The sequence below is a fragment of the Indicator indicator genome, chromosome 12 (genome assembly GCF_027791375.1).
Source record: "Indicator indicator isolate 239-I01 chromosome 12, UM_Iind_1.1, whole genome shotgun sequence".
Lineage (NCBI taxonomy): Eukaryota > Metazoa > Chordata > Aves > Piciformes > Indicatoridae > Indicator > Indicator indicator.
The window spans coordinates 9,291,005-9,310,862 of record NC_072021.1 but is presented as its reverse complement, the minus strand read 5'-3'; the positions used below and the strand labels follow the sequence as shown (position 1 = coordinate 9,310,862).

The 19,858-nt window shown below is 40.7% G+C and overlaps 1 protein-coding gene across 1 annotated transcript in view; it reads right to left on the bottom strand.

Moving 5' to 3' along the window:
* The window catches only part of TNFRSF11B (TNF receptor superfamily member 11b), a 41,998-nt gene extending 22,463 nt beyond the window's left edge, over window positions 1-19,535 (bottom strand). The window contains 7 exon segments of the mRNA XM_054385280.1: window positions 3,004-3,377; window positions 4,556-4,780; window positions 5,097-5,294; window positions 9,131-9,500; window positions 19,420-19,479; window positions 19,481-19,498; window positions 19,500-19,535. Coding sequence (XP_054241255.1) covers window positions 3,004-3,377; window positions 4,556-4,780; window positions 5,097-5,294; window positions 9,131-9,500; window positions 19,420-19,479; window positions 19,481-19,498; window positions 19,500-19,535 — 1,281 coding nt within the window.
* Window positions 19,536-19,858: the final 323 nt, after the last annotated feature.

Below are 19,858 nucleotides of genomic sequence, written 5' to 3'. Positions count from 1 at the left end.
GCTAACTGAAACATTTGCCTTGCCACAGCCAGGCTGGGAGGAGGGTAGGCATTGCACCCTGGCAGGTCAGAGTATCCTGAGCACAGCACCCCTCTTCCTGTCACTCCCAAAGGCCAGATCTGGCTGTCTCCAGCCCTTACACTACCCTCCTTCTCCCCCACTCTGCCTCCCCAGCGGGGCATTTCGTCTGTGCCACGGACACGGGGACCCCTCTCCCACCTGCTGCCTGCTGCACATCTCTTTCGTCCTGCAACCTTCCCTGAAAAACAAACAACCACCCCCAAACCCACATTTTTTTCCAAGCAACCCTCCCACTTTCTGTCTGCCTCACCCTCTCCCTCATTATCTTGGGTCTTGCTTTTGTTTGTCTTGGCTATTTTGGGCAGGAGGCTCTTTGGGGAAGGGAATATGGTTTAAGTGTCGACTGCTCAGGATGTGAAGTGTTCAATTCCTTCCAGCTGAGCGGAGGTGAATTGATAAAGGAGGCATAAACTGGCTGTGTCCACCTGAGCATGGGCATCTGGATAGCTGAATCAGCTTTAACAGGTGTCATTCATTAAACAGGTGTAACTTTATGTTTAGAACAAAATAATGTCCTGTTTTAAAAGGCACAGGTAATAGCTTCCCAGGAAACCTAATCAAGGCTACACCACGGTGAAGCACAGCATGTTCGTGGGTCAGCCACAGCATAAACCATACTCTGTGGCTCCAAGCACCTTCTTCAGTATCATCAGTTGTGAAGGATTTAGTCTTATTTGTATATGAAATGTATAATGAAAGCTGCATATAATGATCTGGAATATAGAAGTATAAATATACACATCAGAACCAGTAACATGTACTAGGAAGCAGCTGTGCTTTCCTCTAGCCAACTGCTCTGTCAAAGTGATTCCACTGATGTGTGTTTTAAATATATTACTAGCTCATGCTATAGCTACATTACCAGTTGCTAAACTGTTCTATTAAAAAGAGCTAACTTAAAGAGGATTAGGATGGAAATGTTTATTTTGTTGCCAGTAAGATGATTATTCTCATTTTAATACCTCCAGCATCCCACACCCCTCACATGTGGCAGAGTCATGGAAACATCTGGTTTCTGTTTTGCAAATATGAGGCTGTTGTTATCATCTTCTAGTTACATGGAAAACCAGTTTCTGTTGTAAAAGTCTGTAAATTATTTCAAATGAATCAACACAAAGCTAGGATTGTTACCTGTGCTCAACACCATTTCTCAGCTACACTGGTAAACGAGATGCTTAATATATAGCATGTTAAGTATAAAAAGGATACAAAAAGGGATGTAGGAATTCAGTGAAAAAAAAATGAAACACAGTATTTTAAAGGAATACTTCCTATTTATACTCTCTGTAAGGGCAGTAATTCTGATGAGCACCTATCCTATCTACCAGGAATCTCTTTCTCAGTCTATGCTTAAAATCCTCTCATCTCTAATAGAGGATTATTTGTCTTACAAGGCTAAATGCTGATAGCTTTTCTTTGCTTTGCACGGGGAAAAGAACATGTTGAATTCTCAGGCACTATTTGCACAGCTTAAAGAGACAAACAACAGTGCAGTCTCTCTCTGCAGCCACCAAAGCCTTTGGTTTGCACAATGAATGATCACTGGTCCTTAAAATTATGTGGGCGTTTGGTAACAACACTCCCACATGCCTTGTTCCCTTTTCTGGGGGCTCATCTCTCTACGAGTGCCTCCTTCTGTAGCTGAGGGCAATGGTACTGTGGTGTTTAGGTTTTTCTTTTTAATGTGACCTCTCCATGCTCCCTTCCTTTAAACATAGAAGCAATATGTGAAGCTTTCCAAGCCCATCAGGGCTATGCATCATCTTTCCTCCATGAAATTACAAGCTGTGGTTAGGGCAAAGGTTGTGAGCTCTCCAAGAATGACGCTGGGCCAAGAGTGATGTTGGGCCAAATGTGTCTATGGAGTTGTGGCCAGTTGTATCCCAACCACTTGGGCCCTCTGCACTAGAACCTTTGATACCTTTTACCTTCTCTTACACCTGTACAGTGACCATGAAAATCTAGTGCTGGTCAATATTTGCTTGGCTCACATGCTGACTACTAGACCAGACAGGGTGCAGCAGAGACCCAAGTCCAAGATAAGGCATGAAATACACATGGTCTTGTCTTTATTATTAGTTCCTACTTCAGAGTCAAGAGTAAAACACCAGTCAAAAGGTAAACTGAAAAATTCAATTGTTTTATAAAATAAGATTATGAAATTCTATATAAAAATCCAGCTTCTTAAATATGATACATTCACTTCCTCACAGAATATTTAAATATTCAGGTCACTTACACTATTATTTTCACCATATTTGAGTTGAAAAATCATTGGATAAATTAAAACATCTCTACCAAAAGATACCACAACTTATACAAATAAAACTAAGCAATAATACCTCTTTAAATACAACAACAACAAAAAAAAGTTAAGAAATTCATAACTCTTAGAGCATGCTATAAAATTTTGCCAGAAAAATATAGGGGATCATTTCTGTTTAACTAGAAAATATACAGTGTGCTTTGCATTCCTCTTCCTAAAATTCAGTCTCATACAATTCCCATTTAACTTAATAAATATGTACAACAACAAAAACAAAATGTTTATTCCTCAAAGGATATAAATAGCAAATACTGTGGTGGAGCCTGGTCTGGTGTTCTTCTCTCAGCTCCTGACTATAGTGGGGCTTTTCAACTCTGAATGTGCAAAAATGCAGGATCAGGCTCTTAGTGTTACCAACGGGTTAATAGCTTTGACAGAAGTTATTTTTGTTAAAAAATAAAAATAATAATAATTAAAAAAAAAAATCATTCCCCAAAACATTGCAAAAGACTTAGAACTATTCCAGTCAGGCATTTCTATAAATAGTAAGGCGTTAATGTAAGGGAAACAACGTTCCAATGTAATTACTGCTGGCAGTAATTAGGGGGAAATAGTCAGTGGAGAATGAAAAATATCTTGAATTAGGCACGTCTTACTTTCACTGCTTTAATGTGGTTCCCTATCATTTCTAGAAAGCGTTTCTGGTGTAATCTATACATGGCAAATCTGTGAAGGAACTTAATCACCTTCTTCAGACTCTGGATGGTTCTTTTTGGAAAGTGGTAGGTTTTCAAGTGCTTCAGTCCATACATTAAACCTTTAATGGTGTCTTGGTCACCGTTCTTTATTCTCCACAGATTGAGAAGCTTCAGAACTTGCTCTGCAGGCTGACATAGTTTCATTGTGTGCTCAATGTCTTCTTTTCCTACTTGCTTGCCTGGTAAGCTTGCCATCAGTATGTTGAGATGTTCAAAGGTAAGGTTCAGGTGGCCAATATGCTTTAAGACACTGTTTTCACAAAGATCAAGTTCTGTAGAAAGTGAAAGGAAGAAATAAATGAGTACAATGCATCACAACTCTACCATGGCCCACAAAGAAAAAAAAACCTTCCAAACTTTCAAGGCTAATATTCCTTCTCAATTTTTTACTTTATTTCAAATAATTCTCTCAGCAATTATTACTTTTAGACTCTTGATTATGAAAAGCACTTAAAAATTTAATGAACTTCATAGATACTAACAGTCCCATATTACAAACAAACTTCATAGCAAGTCTTTGTGGCTATACACTTGTTTCATTATTTGTTTGCTATACTCTTGTTTCACCTGCCTTGTAAAATGTTTTGTGTATATGATAGGATTCCTAACGCTTGATTCCAGTGAATGAAAATTTTGCTTTTCTTCCTCCCAAATGTCTAGGCTATTTGCTAAAATAGCCATTTTGGTTTATGAAGTATTCTAGACACTTGACAGTCTGACATAAGCATACCTAACTAAAAGGAAGAGGGGAAAGAAAACATTTCTGCAATGCTTTTCAAATCTGGTCTGAGTGGACAGAAGGTCATTCATATGTGGTGGTTGTTGATGGTGGCTTACATCAAAAGAGTTGGCCTGACTGTCATGAAAACCTTGGTGTTAACACTGCAGCACTAATTCATGTTTGACACCTGTCTTGGCAGATTCAGCACAAAGCAAGCAGGGAATTGGCATGACAAATAAGTACTGGAAGGAAAAAAAGAAGGGAAAGCTTCTCTGTGTATTCCTAACTCCCATGTGTCCCCATTCTGTGAATAGATGTCCTAGTCTGAGCTGTCAATCTCCTCTTTACAGAAAAACATTTTCAGTTGCAGGCATCTAGCTCCCTCTAACCTCAACAGCCACTGCTCAGACATAACAACAGTGGAAGACATTGCTCCCACTTGACGAAAAGTTTTCACACATTTTTCAGCCTCAAAAGTGGATCTTGTCTGTGACACAAACCATGCTCCCAAGGGCTGCAAGTCTGGGACTCAACTAATCAGAAGTTGAATTCTCTTCATGCTTTCCCTTGACTTCACTGTGTTTGCTGCAACAATAAACCTCAGTCAAGCCCTGCAGGTCCTCCTCAGAGCATAACATATCTCCAGAAGCTATTTGATCCCAAGTAATTTTCAAAATGCTCTTCAGGAGGTTGCTTTTAATATGCATGTTGTTAAAATAAGTATGATACCTTGAATGATCTTTTTGCCCATATCCTGTTCCTTGTTTTGCTGCTTCCATAACTTCAAAAGCTGGAAGGTCTGCTCTTGAGAACCGTGCCGGTTTTTAATCCTTTCGATGTTTTCTGTGCTAACCTTTGTGCCAGGCAAGCTGTCTGCTAGGATGTTCAGCCAGTTAGGCGTGAGCTGGGTAGGAACAGCAAACCTGAACAAAGCCTCCTCACACAGGGTTACATCTGAAATGAGAAAGAGAAAAAGAATATGTCAGCTGCTCAGATCTGTTACCTCACTTGTCTCAGGAAAAAAAAAAAAGAGCAAGCAGCAAGGATGATAAGAAAAAATGTTTGAAAAACAAACTAAAGAAGTGGTCATTATAGTGCTGCTGCTCTTTGTGCTCCAGTTCCACCTGGTCTGACCTACAATAATTAAAACTCTGCTTTGGCCATCACCAGAGCAGGTGAATGGCTAACAAGCTGGATACCCTTACCACAAATACTGACACACTAATTTAAAGTCTGTCTTCAGAGCACTATTCCACAGTATGATACACACCTATTCCACATTTCTGAGAAAAATCTGCATCTGTATTTTCCTGACAGATGTTGTCACGAAATGCATTTCCCTTCAAAGCTATTTTGAAACCCAGTGCACTACAGTTCCTGTGCTTTAGGCAGACCGCTTTTGATGATGTTTCATTGGAGAAAAATCCTTCTGGACATCTCTTACACACAGTGTCACTCTCAGGGGTACCTGTGGAAACAGGAGAACAACGCATTTGGTTACAGATAACCTCAACTCTGAAAAAAAAAATATAGAAGACAAGAATACAAAAATAAAATAAAATATTCCTCTCCAAATCACCATGAGTCTGTTTTTTCACATTTCTCATCTATGAGCAAATTAGACAAAAACCAAACAAACCCCAAAACAAACAAACAAAAAACCCAAACCAAACCCAACCCAACCAAAAAACCAACCAACCAAAAAAACAACAACCCCCCCCGAAAAAACTAAGCCAAGCCCTTTAAAAGGTAATTATGTTCCTGTTGGAGTAATAGAGTAAATAGTACCTTTACATACACCTCTTATCAACTTTAAAATCAGTAACTACTTATTAAATCAGTAATTTAGTACAGTAATATCTTTAAATCAGTCACTACTTGAGTCTATTCAGACATCACATGATGTCTGACCTTTCTCCTTCAACTGTACAGATATTCTGTAAAATAATGAAGTGGCAGAAGGAAGGACTCTAAACTGTATTCTGTAATATCTGCCCAGAATCTTACTTGGATGGTTTACTTTAGCTCTAGTTAAAAATGTAACCCAACTAAATATCAGCTAAAGACCCTCTGAGAAGTACTTTCCCTACTCAAATATTAAACAGTACAGGAAAAGAGAATTTCAATTGCATTTCTGATCTTTTTTTTTTTTTTCTGGGCTTGAATAAAATGTTATTATAAGCACAAAGGAAGTAGAACATTCAGTACAGCAAAAATATTTGATATACATAGATGTGTTTTGCTCGATGTTTTATAATGCACAGTTTTACTCTAGAACCAAATGTATGACACAACAACAGAAAGACAATATATGGTTCTATCACAGGAGGAAAATTAATCCAAACAATGCAAACAGTCTAACCACCAGTAGCAGAAAAATAAGAGCACAGGCAACTCTTAATTCATCTTTACTCAGCCAACGTTTAAGCAAGTCCCTAATGTCTAATATCTAATATAGGATTATTGAAAATGAACTTAAGCACATGGTTAGAATTTTTTTTTTTTTAATAACTGGAAACTATATTTGAATGAGAAAATGCCTCCATCTAGTGTACTTTGGAAGTGTTTACACTGGTGCTTATTTTACGCAGATGCTTATTTTAATGGCAGCTTTCAAGTAAAGTTTATTTATTTTGGGGCACTTCCTTACAGAAAAAGAGTATGAATTTCAACCAGCTGTGAAATAAAAAAAATTTACACACTTGACCAAGCACTTTCATCAGACAGCAAGTGAAATAAAGTTTTAGTGGTCGTGCATCTGGAAAATTAGAGGCTTTGTCTATTGCAAAAACCCCACAAAAATCCTCTTATTTCTGCAGCCAGAACCCAGCCTCCAGCAGCAGTTTTCTTGCACAATGTGAGCTACTTGCAGCTCTGGGCTGTATGGAACTCCAGCAATACCTGCACCTGAGCGGGCAGCAATTAACTCTCCTGAGACATCTGAATTTTTAGCAACTTTCCCTGCTACAGACACGCTGCTACTGCATCCTGGCAGTGAGGAAGGGGAAAAAAGAGAGTCCCTGCAAACGGGGCACTGCTCTGCTCAGAGCTTCCCCCGTAACCCTTGGGGCACAAGAGGGTCTCAGGGTTGAACATAAAGTCGCCTCTCAGCTTTGCCAGCTTTTCACTCTTGCTTATCCGGCTGCTGTCGCTGAGGGCACAAACCACTGCAGCCTGGTCACCCTTCCTCCGCCCGCTCCAGTCTGCGCGGAATCCCCCATTCTGCCCAGGCTAGCGGCAGCCGCCGCCAGGAGATAAGCGCTGCCTCGGGGCGCTGCTGCTTCCCCAGGGCACTGCTGCTACAAACTCTGCCATGCACAGGGCCGACGGCAGCAGAAAGGAACACTACCTTAATCTACGCTCTCAGAAGGGGAATACCGAAGTAAAGTGATCCGCCCAACATAATCACAAGCATCTGGCAGCGAGGAAACAGATTTCTAATGCGTTAAGCTTTGAAGGAGACACTGGAGCACACCGTCTCCCCGTGTAGCAGCCAAAGCATACTTTTCTACTCCTAGGAGGTTTTATTTCACCTGAATTTACGCGGTTACAAAGTTCAAGGCTATCACATGGCAGAAAGCAGGAACGCAGTGTGGTCCACGCTTATTAAATTCTTAATCGATGCCTCACCTCAAAAATTGACTACTGACACAGGGGAATGTAATTATTTTTACAGTGTTTTCATTCCTTTTTTTAGGTCTGCTGTCGGATTTAGCTGGTTCAGTCTGATGGTCTTCTGGAAACCAACTTTCCAATAAATTACAAGATTCAACAATTTATCTTCTTCTAAATCGCGGGATTCGTATTTGTTCACCACAGTTTCACTGTGCTCGCAGCAATGCAGCAGGCTGGTTGCTCAGACAATTTATACTTCATTGTTCGCCTCCCAAATGGTCTTTCTGAGAGCTGTGTTTCTGGCCTCTTTTGAGTTGCTGCCAAGGTATGGTAGAAACTCATTAACCCAAGCCCCTGGGTATAATGATTGAGGTTAATGAAAGTTTATAATATGGAAACACAGTAGCTGCCAGTGGAAATGCTTCACAGTGGCAAGGACACCAGGATAATTCTTAGTTAAACAATTACTCAGGGACCAGTGAGCAGCTACGGCAGCAACATCACTCCTTACGTCAAAGGAGTTCTCCCATGAGATGTTCATGGCCCAAGAAAGGACTTCCAGCTTGTCATGCAGCATTGCTGTAAAATCTACAGCCCAACCCTAGTGTTTCTCTCCCTATATAGATAGTCCCTAAGGAAGTAGTTCTGGAGTCTGGAGATTGGTTGCCTACGGCTTTGTGTCTGAGACACTTTGATTTCTACACTGTCTTTCTCAGTGCTCTTCTCTGAGCATTTATCAATCTCCAGTGGAATGACAGTTTAAAATTCTTTCAGGCTCTATTAAATACTGGAGCTAAACTGGGCCATGACATTTGCCAGATATTAAATCATAGAATCATAGAATGGTAGGGATTGGAAGGGACCTCTAGACATCATTGAGTCCAAACCCCCTGCCAAAGCAGGATCACCTAGGGCAGGCCACACAGGAATGTATCCAGATGGGTCTTGAAAGTCTCTAGAGAAGAGACGCCAGCGACAATCTGGGTAGCCTGTTCCTGCTCTCCATCACCCTTACAAATGATATATTTTGTTTTGAGAGAAGAACTTACTATTAGTTTAGCAGTTTCTGCATTTTTAAATTAAAAATACAGTCCACTGAAAAGCACTGCTTCACTCTGTATCCCCACCAGACATACAGCACAATGCCAGCCTGCTTGCCAGTCGTTGGTTGTTTGATAATAGTAAGTTTCCCTAAGAGTTCCACCTAGGATGCTGATAATTAATTATTATCACATACTGCTGTGATGGTAAAACTATATTAATATTATAATTACACACTTGGTGTCAAAGACATAGTGCTCCTGGTGTTTGTCAAGATATACAGTTGCTTGAAACAGCAGATTTTAAAATGAAAAACATTATTATTTATCACACATACATGGGCCACACTCCAGATAATGCTCCTTTAAGAGAGGCAATCCATCATGTTGCTCATTAGAGTGCAATTTGCTACATTTGCTACTGCCATTAAGATATATATTACAGCAGGAGCTGGGCATTCCACTGAGAAATGTTCCTTTGGCGACAATCCAAACGATGCAGACTGAGAACAGGTTCAATTGGCTTTACAATTTACTCTCCTGTAACGTCATCTGGACGAGCCTCTTTCCTACTCTTGTAACTGCCCTGAGTCATCAAGGTGCAGCAGAGCTGTAATTAGGCCTTCGCGGATCGACGCGTGGTACGTACCTGGCTGCGCAACGCCGAACCCGGGAGGACACTCGGTGTGCTTCAAACAGAACTCGAGCTCCAGGTACCTGCCTTCGACGCACTCGCAGAGGCGGTTCTGCCTGCTGGTGCACTCCTGCCTGACGAACTGCAGCTCCTTGCAGACGGTGCTGCAGTACTGGCATTCGTCGTTGCTGTTCCACTCCTCGGCGTAGTACTGGTCAGGACACGGGGCACACTGCGTCGGGCTGCTGGCTGTGCAGTGCTGCTTGACGTAGCTTCCAGGAGGACATTGGTCACACAGCAGCTGACGAGACGTCCCTGGGTCGTAATGGGTGTACTTGGGGGGAGAGTCATCCTGGATGGTCCACCCAACAGAAATGTCCAAAAGCTAGCAACAGCAAAATAAAACATTGCTTGCTTTAGTTCTGGGGAGCGCTGTGGTCACCAAGAAACCTACATTTTGATGAGTTTATGAGTCCTATCACGTCTTCAAAAACCTGCTTGTTTTAGAAATTTATAAGACATTAGCCACCCTTGTGTCCATTTATCAATGGGACAATTTTAGGATGGTATCCAGCAAATGTTCCCAATTTAAGTACTTCCTTCTTCCAAAGGTGTACATCCTACTCACCCATTCACACCCTTTTACTATCACTGAGCAATGGCCTTTTACTGCCAGGCACCAGAGAACCTGGGCTAGTAGCTTCATTTGCAATGCATTCCATGCACAGCAAGGTGAAGATTATGCACTCCTTCAGTATCAGGTAGTTCAGATGCAAAAGAAATGGTATCTCAGCATACAAATCCGACCAGTGTGCTGCACCATTACCTCAAATACCTTCAAAGGTGATTACTTACAATATTTCTTTTTACCACCAATGAACGACAGAAGGATATAGGTTACTTTTTAATGCTTTCCATTTAATCTTACACTGAAATGCAGGTCTGAGGATAAAAAGTGGCAGTCACATCAATTATGAAGATGCATCTTTGGACAGAGCTAAAGAATATTGCAGTTTATGAAGGCTACATTGAGAACTTAATGGCATGAGCTGGCACAGGCCAGGCTCATGCTTTCAATTCCCATCTATAACTATGGCTTATGACTGTCATGAGGACATGGTTTAGTACCAGCACACATCATGACAGCTGCACTCCTTCTGCTTCCTGCCACAGTTTGCTTTGATGGTGCAATTTAGGATCTAGCAATCTGAGATGATCCTGCCCTTCTGCAGAGGTAACCTCCATATCTTGTAACTGAAAACCTGGTTCTGTGATTTCATTAGCTTATCAAAAAGTAACTCAGGTTTAGTCCTTTTTTTCTGCTGCAAGCCTCATGGGATCTGCTGGCAGCTCACTCTCACCATGAGAACCAGGCTCTGTGCCACTTCTCTGCTAAAACTTGTACATTTTATAAATATGGAGTAAACTGTCTCTGGATTAAGACTGTTTTTTTTTTTTTTTTAATGTGTCCATTCAACTTATAGATCAAACTGACTTGGTCTTGGTTGCTAGTTTAATCCCAGTCAGCTAGTACCGAGTTGTCAGTTCAATTTCAAGAACGTATTTTCCTCTTTTCCAATGAGGATGTCCCCAAAGTGTAAGTGGAGTTAACTCCTGTTATTAATCCAGACTCCCTATTTCCTAAAGAGGCTTCATCTAAGGGCATTGCTTCTGCCAAAGTATGGCACTTCTTAAGCCACACTCTGATTGAGGTTGGAAAAGACAATTCATTCATTTGCATTAATACGAATGGCAGCACTTTCCCAAAGAAATATTAGGTGTCTAATTTGGAACTCTTACAGCATAGGAGAATATTCTAAGGTTCATTCTCCTGATGCCTGTCTATGAATGCACTTTTTACAGCTATACTTATGACAGGCTGAAGAATTAAATGCAGATAGTATGGATATTCCCCACAGCCTTTTCTAGCTACCCTTGACCAAACCTTGTAACTTCTCTGCAGGTGAAGATCCTACTTGCTCTTTGTGGTCTGCTATACTTATGAGAAGTTCCTTAGTCACTGACACCCAGGTATCACTCCAGTTTTCTTAAATGACTAAATCTGTTTCAAATTATCTATTTAGCAAGAGGGTGCAGCACATTTTTTAATAGTGAATGGCTTTCCACTGATGAAAAATGCACCCACCCTTGGTAAATCTGCAGGTATTGCTCTAGCAATAAGGAAGTCCTGGTAATCTCATTAATTGTTGATGTGAACAGTCAGGTTTTCTTCTGCATTTTTTTCTTCTGCATTTTTTAGTAATAGATAATGTAATATCCCAGAGTCAAAGACTTCCCTGGATGTACACATTACCCTAACATAACAGAGTGCAACATGTGGCACAAAGGCAAGCATCTACCCACATTTCATGCAGATGTCTGTGGAAACCCAAGACAATACACACCACAGATGAAAATCTGACTCTGAAAATTACTAGGGACGGCAACCAGACATCTGGGTAGCACATCCTCATGCAGAAAGAAACTCCAGCTCTCCTCCTCTGCAATGCACAGCTCACAATGAATCTCAGGCTTTCACTGCAGTAGAATTTGCTCCTCTCAGTCATGTCTCTGCCCTTGATGAAACATTTTCAGACTGAATGGTTAGTGGATCGTTTAATGACTGTTCAAATCTGCTCTCCAACATGCAGGAGCAAGAACAAGATTTGCTCCATATTCCTTACTCAACCATTTACATTGGAAATTATAGATGAGGCAGGTGAGGAGTTTTGCTGCAGGGGATGATTCAGCATTTAAAGTAATTTAATTTCAATAATCAGGATGTGAGAGCATGTGTTTTGTCAGGAAAAATGGAGGCACTTTCTTCATGAAGAACCTACAGCTGTGTGAAGGAAGCCAATAAAAATTGAAAGCAATTCAACACCATTTGAGAGGGATTGATTTTAAAAAAATGAGCAAAAAAAAAAAAAAATACCTGAACAATATGCATGTGAGACCTTGTGAAGTTTTGCCTTTGGAAGCTGTGAACTTCTAATGACAACCAGAATACTATTAATCTAAATGAGCATAGCCAATAACTATACTAGGATTAACAAATCAGCATCCCTAAAAGGGCAACCACTCTTTGCATTTGGTTTTTAGTTGGTGGGGTTTTTTAAAAAGCACATCACAGCTGTCTTGCCTTCTTTCCCAGAAGCACACAGAAGCTGTAATGCATCAACCAGTGGCAGAGCCACACGTGTGCAGGATCCAACTCTTTCACCAGTTATGGCCAAAGATTCTTCAGTAACTCTAAAGCTATAAATGCAATCAGCATCTCAGTATTTTACCAGAACATTTTGTATAATGTTTTGAATATAGAGCTAGATCACCATTACTATTACTATTTGACTACTATGATCCTATTAGTATAATAAGCTGTGCAACTCATTGCCACAGGATACTGTAACTGCTTGAGTTCAAAATGTTACTTGAAATAGTAAGGAAGGAAAATAAAAAGGGCCATTAACATTAAAAACAACAAAAGTGAACAAACAAAAACAAAACAAAAAAACTCCCAGCAACCCCCCCCAAACAAACAAACAACCCCCCCCCCAAACAAAACAAACAAAAAACCCAACCACAACCAACCAAACAAATTTTTGATCAGGAAATATCACAATACAAATGGCTTGAATCTGGAGAAGAGGGTTATATACCACTATTTTTCTGCTTTTTTCTTCCATATCTTCTATGCATCCATTATCGTCTGCTGCCATAGACAGAGGCTTTTTAGGGCATTTGTTCTGGATAAATTTTTTTCTTAAACCCAGTATAGCCATCAGTATGTTGTTAAGCACCTTTCTAGACTCCAGTCCCCAACACCATACTTCTTCATAAGACTACTGTAGATACTTTAGCAACACGTAAGAGATCTGCAAGACTGTCTTCTATGCAGACAGAAGAGAGACTTCTATGCAGCACCTAGCACAGATAAGTAACTGAAATAATACACAGTCTGAAAATCAGAAGGTATCCTTGAGCCTCCATCAAGTGCCAAAGTAAACCCAATCTGGTTTTCAGAGGATGTGCAAAAATGCAGGAAGAATTATGGAAGGCAATGAGAGGAGCACCTCTGCTGTGGAGACAGACTGAGAGAGTTGGGATTATTCAGTCCAGAGAAGAGAAGGCTCTAAGGAGACCTTATTGTGGCTTTCCAGTATCTGAAGGGGGCTACAAGAAAGCTGGGGAGGGACTTTTTAGGATGTCAGGTAGTGACAGGACCAGGGGAAGTGGAGCAAAACTAGAAGTGGGGAGACTCAGATTGGATGTCAGGAAGAAGTTCTTCACCATGAAGGTGGTGAGGCACTGGCACAGGTTGCCCAGGAAGGTGGTGGAAGCCTCATCCCTGGAGGTTTTTAAGGCCAGGCTGGATGTGGCTCTGAGCAACCTGCCTTCGAGCAACCTGAGCAACCTCTAGTGTGAGGTATCCTTGCCCATGGCAGGGGGGTTGGATCTGGATGATCTTTGAGGTGCCTTCCAGCCCTGATAATTCTGTGATTCTGTATATTTTTCACTAGTTTTACTGCAGCAACTTGGCACAAACGGATTGAAAAGGCTCTTCTTGTCCCCCAGCAAAAAAGAAAAAGCTAGAGGGGAACATCACTAATTTGTCCTTTTTCCTGGCCTAAAACACACTGAATTTGTGCTTACACGAGCAAGTTGGATCACCTGTTACAGCAGACTTGTAGAGCAAAACAGATGGTAAAGCCAAACACCTGATGTTCACATTATGCATGATTCAGAGGGTGGGTATTTTGGACTCACTTCAGTCTGCTGTCATGAACTGAGCATGCATTAGTGTCACAGTGCACCTGGTGCATCTCTGGAGTCCATGTCTGGATCTGCTTTCATCAATCCAGTTTACTTTTGTAAATCCACTTTGTGCACTCCCGGTCTGTTCTAATATGCAAACTAAGATAGAGTAAATTAAGACAATCAGGAGAGGTCCTTCAAAAGTGTGTTCCCAAATCAAATTAAAATGGTAATTGGATGTGTTTTATATCATTCCTGACGTTGCTCCTCCTAAATTTGGTAGCAGATTCTCAGCCACATAAAACTTATGATTGACTTGAGTACCCTTACTTAAGTATGGGCTATGTACTAAACACCTGAATCTCTGCTGTAAGAAATAGCACTATTTGAGCACATGAAAATGCCATGATCAGAACTTACTAGTTCTGAATGTTGGTCTTCCCAAAAGCTTCACAGAAAGCAGGATTTGCCCTGTTATCATGCTGGCACTGGGCTGTTTTGCTCTTGCTAGAGAAGAAGACATGTTCCAGTTTTAAAGGAAAAAGTTTACTTAAATCAGAAGTAGGGGTAATGACCATGCTCACCCTTTAATGCCTCACAAAGCAAAGCTGGAGGCTGTCAGTGCTACAAGCTTGGCCAAAGTCATGGATTTGTCATTCAGAAGATGGTGCAAAATTTTCTTCATCTTTGTTTAGGAAAGGTTAATTCAGATCAAAAGAGGTACGGAGAAAGTTTAGAAGCAAATGGAGAGCTTCATCTTGAAAATGATCTCGACTTGTTCAATAGCTTGGTGAGTCAAACCAGTACCCATAGATTCAGTACAGATAGACAGTGAAGAGAAAAGAAGAACTTTCTTTGTTAAAGGATAATGCTGGCAAGTGAAAAGGGGATTCTCTCATCAGGGGAAGTTTAGGTGCAGCCTTTTGCTGCAAAGCAGGTGCAAGAAACCCAAGTAGTTTAAATATAGCTCCCAATGCATTTCTAAAAGCAAATACACCATTTGGTTTCCTGGAAGAGCTGTGGAATAGACCGAAGAGACCTGGGCAGTTTCTTTCAGTTTTAAACCCTAAGTAAACCCTTTCTATCCCAACACCAATGGAAGCCAGTGATACTCGAAGTCTTGTTTGTCTCAATGAAATAACTGGTAGTCTGATCAGAGTGCACTCAATGATTTTCCTCAGGGTAGTGAAATGCAAGGCTTAATTAAAAAAAAAAAAAAGCCAAAAACAACAACAACAAAAAAAACCCCAAACAATCCCAGAGGCTGGGTTTTTTGTTCCATGAGTATGAAATGCAATCAGTAACAAAATAACTACAACAAACCCAGAATCAAATCTAGTACCGCTAACTACACCTATTAACATATTGAGTGAAATTCAGGTCTAGTGTCATGGGCTCAGTGCTGAAAAGACTGAAAAACTCAGTCCTCATCCACCTTCTTGGGCCAAATCCTGGGTACCTTTCAGGATTGTTATCTCTGTGTGAGGAATTTGGATAGACTGTGTATATACTGAATCATGAATCTAGCATAAGTCCATCTCATGCAAGTAAATACTGGGAACTTACTCAAAATTAGTTACCCAAGGTTAAAAAGCAACTCTTTGATTGTGTCACTCAACACATTAGGCCTGATGATATATTTTTCTATACCATCTTTATGTCAGCATACACCATGCTTACATAAAAGGCATGTGCAGTCCATTTATCTGAGTCCTTAGAAGATGCTATTGAAAGAGAAACAATGAGAGTGTAAAATTTCATTTCAGATCTTGGGCATGAAAAAAGTGCACACCCTTTTCTTTCATCTTTAAATGTAAGGCAAAGAACCATTTGCTTTTTCTTGTTGAATTAAAATGAACTGGAGTACAAAGCACATAGAGTAAAAATCCTTCAAGCATCATCCCCTTAAATCACTGCTTTGTGAGAGAAAAGAAAGTGGCTTTTCAGCATATGAAAATATTATTATATAGCTTGGCTTTGTGGTTCTGGGATGTAGACCAAAGGAGAATGTTTAATTTGCTGAGAAAGATAAATCTGTTTCTGTTTTGCATTCCACAACTATTCCAAAGCATATTTTCCTGTGTGATAAATAATCATTCAAGACATCTGTCATATTGCTCCTGGTGTTTGCATTGGGTTCAAAGTAAAACCACACACTCGCCTGCTTTGTTCTCTACACAAAGTATTTGGACAAAGCTAAGGCAGAAGGCCCTCACTTGCCCTCATCCTTTAGGCAGAATGCCTCATTGAGATCATGCCCAGACCCCAGAGAAATCCCAGTGGCAATACATAGCACTGGATGATACTTAAGAGGTTCTCCTAATCAATAGCTTGCCGAATCAAAACAGTGTCTGAAAATCCAATGCATGACACTGTAATGCTGGATCAGATCCATGGCCATCTATTGCAAGTAACTATCATAAAACATTTGATATCTAGGAAGAAATTCCTCCTTTCCATCTGGGCTGCTTAATTTTCTTTCTCCTCATCTTGCTAGGGTGCCCCATGCAATCACCAAATTGAATCTGTTTGGGCCAACAGCTATGCAGCACTTCTTACCCTGTGAGTAGCTGCAGGCAGATGAGCATCAGGTACACAATGAAAGCTAAAACTGAGTAATTTGTGGTGGCTGGAGTTTAGCCTATAAAGCTGTTTCAGCATTCTGCCAACTGCTTCAATACAGTCCACTCACTTGGACATAATGGGACCTACTTTTGTGTGGAAGGTGCTTTATAAAGTGGAGGCTACTCTTTTACATGAGGAATGTAAGTAGTGACTCTTCTGAGCCACCTGTATGTAAAACTGATGCTATCAACCACTGTCTTCATTTCTCTGTCAGTAAAGTAATCCATTCAGATCTCACAGAGACTTTGGGAAGTCGTCATTCACAAAGAAAATTAAGGGATCTAAACTATTGATTGGTTTTCAGTGGTAGGAAAATGACATCCAGCTGCAAAGCAGCTTTACATTGTATCAAAGAAGTACTAAATTGGTTTATATTAGTTACATTTGCTGTGAAGCCTGTGGAGTGGGAAAGACTAACAGGCTTCTCTCCCAAAGATGCATCTTACCCATAACTCGTATTTTGAAACACTATTCACCAGAGTGACAGCAGAATTTATGGGATCACAGGATGTTAGGGGTCGGAAGGGACCACTGGAGATCATTGAGTCCAGTCCCCTTGCCAGAGCAGGACCATGGAATCTAGTGCAGGTTGCACAGGAACACATCTAGACAGGTCCTGAAAGTCTCCAGAGAAGGAGATTTAGAGCTAATCCAAGCCTGGAATGTTACCACCATGACTGCAGTCTGCCTTTGCTAACAACTGACCATATGGCTAGAAAAACAGTATGCCCAGTACTATGTTTCTTTGAGATTTGAGCAGTGGCTGTTATTTAAATTGCTACAATATATTTTAAAAATTCTCCTGGTAGCCTTGGTGTTTTATTTTTACCCAACAAACATGCAGACAGACAGAAAGAAAGTCAGACAGAAAGATAACTCCTACCCTCACGGGCTGCAAAGCCACTGCTGCCTACACACAGCAAACCCAACAGGCAGGCCAGAAAAAGCGTGTCACATGCACCCAGAGATCAAAATAGAGAAAGGTCAAGTTTAAGGGTCGAGATAGTTACGTGACAAGTAACAACATCCAGCTCTGGGGAACTGCTTTCAATTCAGACCTGGTTCATAATGCTTTTCTGTTTGTAAGCAGTTTCAATGTTCCAGCAAGCAACACATACATGCATGCACCACCACAGCAACTCCCCTTTTCTGAAACCTTAGAAAGAGGCCAAGACTAAATGTACCTCATGTCCAATGAGGCTTTTTTTAGCTATGGTGTCTTCAAACTAGGTTTAAGGTATGCAAGCCAAACGCACACAACTTTGAACTGCTGTTGTGCCTCCTACAAGTGTTCCAATAGGTACTACAACTACAGCTTTTCTGAGCTCCAGCACATCTGACAGTACCTAAACTTCACTGGTAGTACTTAAAAATCACTACTGTTAGTCTATTGCTTTTAAAATAATAATAATTTGGAAAAGTGTAGAATGATGCAGCTCGAGTATATACTCCTGCCACTGCTGTATTTCAGCCCCAAGACTCATCTGCCAGAGGATCAGGATGAACTTGACCAAACACTATTACTTTATGGGAGAACATGAACAAGGCACATTACACTGATCAAAATCAAAATATCAAGGTGATTATTTCATGACAGCCACAGATAAGAAGCCAAGCTGGTAACAGACTGATGATGAAATTCCCAGATGAACTACCTGTGCTTTCATATAGACAAAGAAGGCATAATATCATTCATGCAATGAAAAAGTTGTCCTGCATTTCAGTTTGCTGAACCACAAGCCTGGCAATTTTTGCCTCCCTTGCACTATTAATCTTTATTTTTTTCCCTCCCTCAAAAAGCTCTTTCAGAAAGCTGCACAGGGAGTAATAAACATGCATTACTCATCGGATCTTGGAAATCTCACATTTATAAAGAGCTTTCAGAATAAATGGAATTCAGTTCTAACCCTCTGCCACAACATTAATGCTACTGTACTCACCAAAACAACCCAGGAACAAGTTACTGTGCAGGCATGTACCACAGCCTGCTCTGAATATTATTTTAAATGCTTTTCTTCAAATGTTTTCTTATCCAGAAGACTAATAGCCTCCAAATAGACTTTATGCAGTATCTGTCTGTACAGAGATTTTAATTAATCTGGAATCATATAGAATTCCATACAGGATTAAATGACATTTTTTGAAAGATTTACTGCACTGCTAACATCTGCATCTGGAAGTATCTTTCTAAATTATCAAGTAAACAAAAACTTATTAAAGCAGTGGCTTATACCAGATTTAATTACACAACATTTTCTGTAATAGCTACTGACACAGCTACTAATTCATCACTTTCTTGCATATGAAGCTGAATTTTATAAGCCAAAACAAGCACCACACACTTGTGCTTATTCTTTTTCCTTTTTTTTTTTTTTTCTGGAGTTTCTAGTGGGTTTCCCAGGTAAGAAAGCCAGCCCAATATCTGAGATACTGACCAGTTCCACTGCAGCAGAAATTACAGAAACAAGCAGGGCTGGAGTTTTTGCAAATTAAAACAAAGCATCCCAGCCTCCAGTTTCTAAATTCACTCCTAGATACCATGTTGTGTGTCAGCCCAGTATGATCAAGCCTCACAAAAGGAGAGAGGAAGATAATTTAAAAGGCAAAAAGAAAAGCAAATCATGACACTACCTTAAGAACAGGATGAAAATCCTTGCTGCCTCCTTGGAGCTGAATGTGTTCATGCCCCTCTAAACCTCACCAGGAAAGCCCGATGTGATGAAATGAAAAGGGTTTACCAAGAAAATGGAGAGAAGACAAAAAATCCCCAAACCCAAAGCAGTAACAAAAAAAAAAAATCCAACTTACAAACCGCCAAACAACGAACCAAAGAACACGCTGAAGAAAAGCCGTGTGTCTTTACAGCCTGATCTCTGAGGCTGTAGTGCATCTTAAAGCCTATCTACCTCTCTGAAGGGACTTACCACAAGCGTGCAGCACAGGAACTTGTTCATTGTGGTCGGTGGAAGAAACCTCAGCGAGCTGGGAAATCAGGCAGAGAGTCAGCTCCCTCTCCAGTCTCCTAGCAGCCTGCTTACATCCCCCAACATTAAAGACACGATATATATATAGTCCCGGTGTAACAGGAAGCTTTGGCTCAGCTTTGATCACTCATTTTTTACTATGACCAAACTTTTCTCTCTCTCTCTCTCCCCCCCCGCTCTTTTTTTTTTTTTTTCAAGGAACCTGTAAAACTTGATGACTTAATGGAACCCTTTGAGTGCTGTAACCACAAAATGGAAAAATGCAGAAGGGCGTATCAGGGGCTGGCCAGGGGAGGGTTTTATTTGGCTCTGGCTGGCTGTCGGTTCTCCCCTCCTCTCCCCTGAGCAGCTGGCTTGGAGGGGAGATCCACACCCCGGG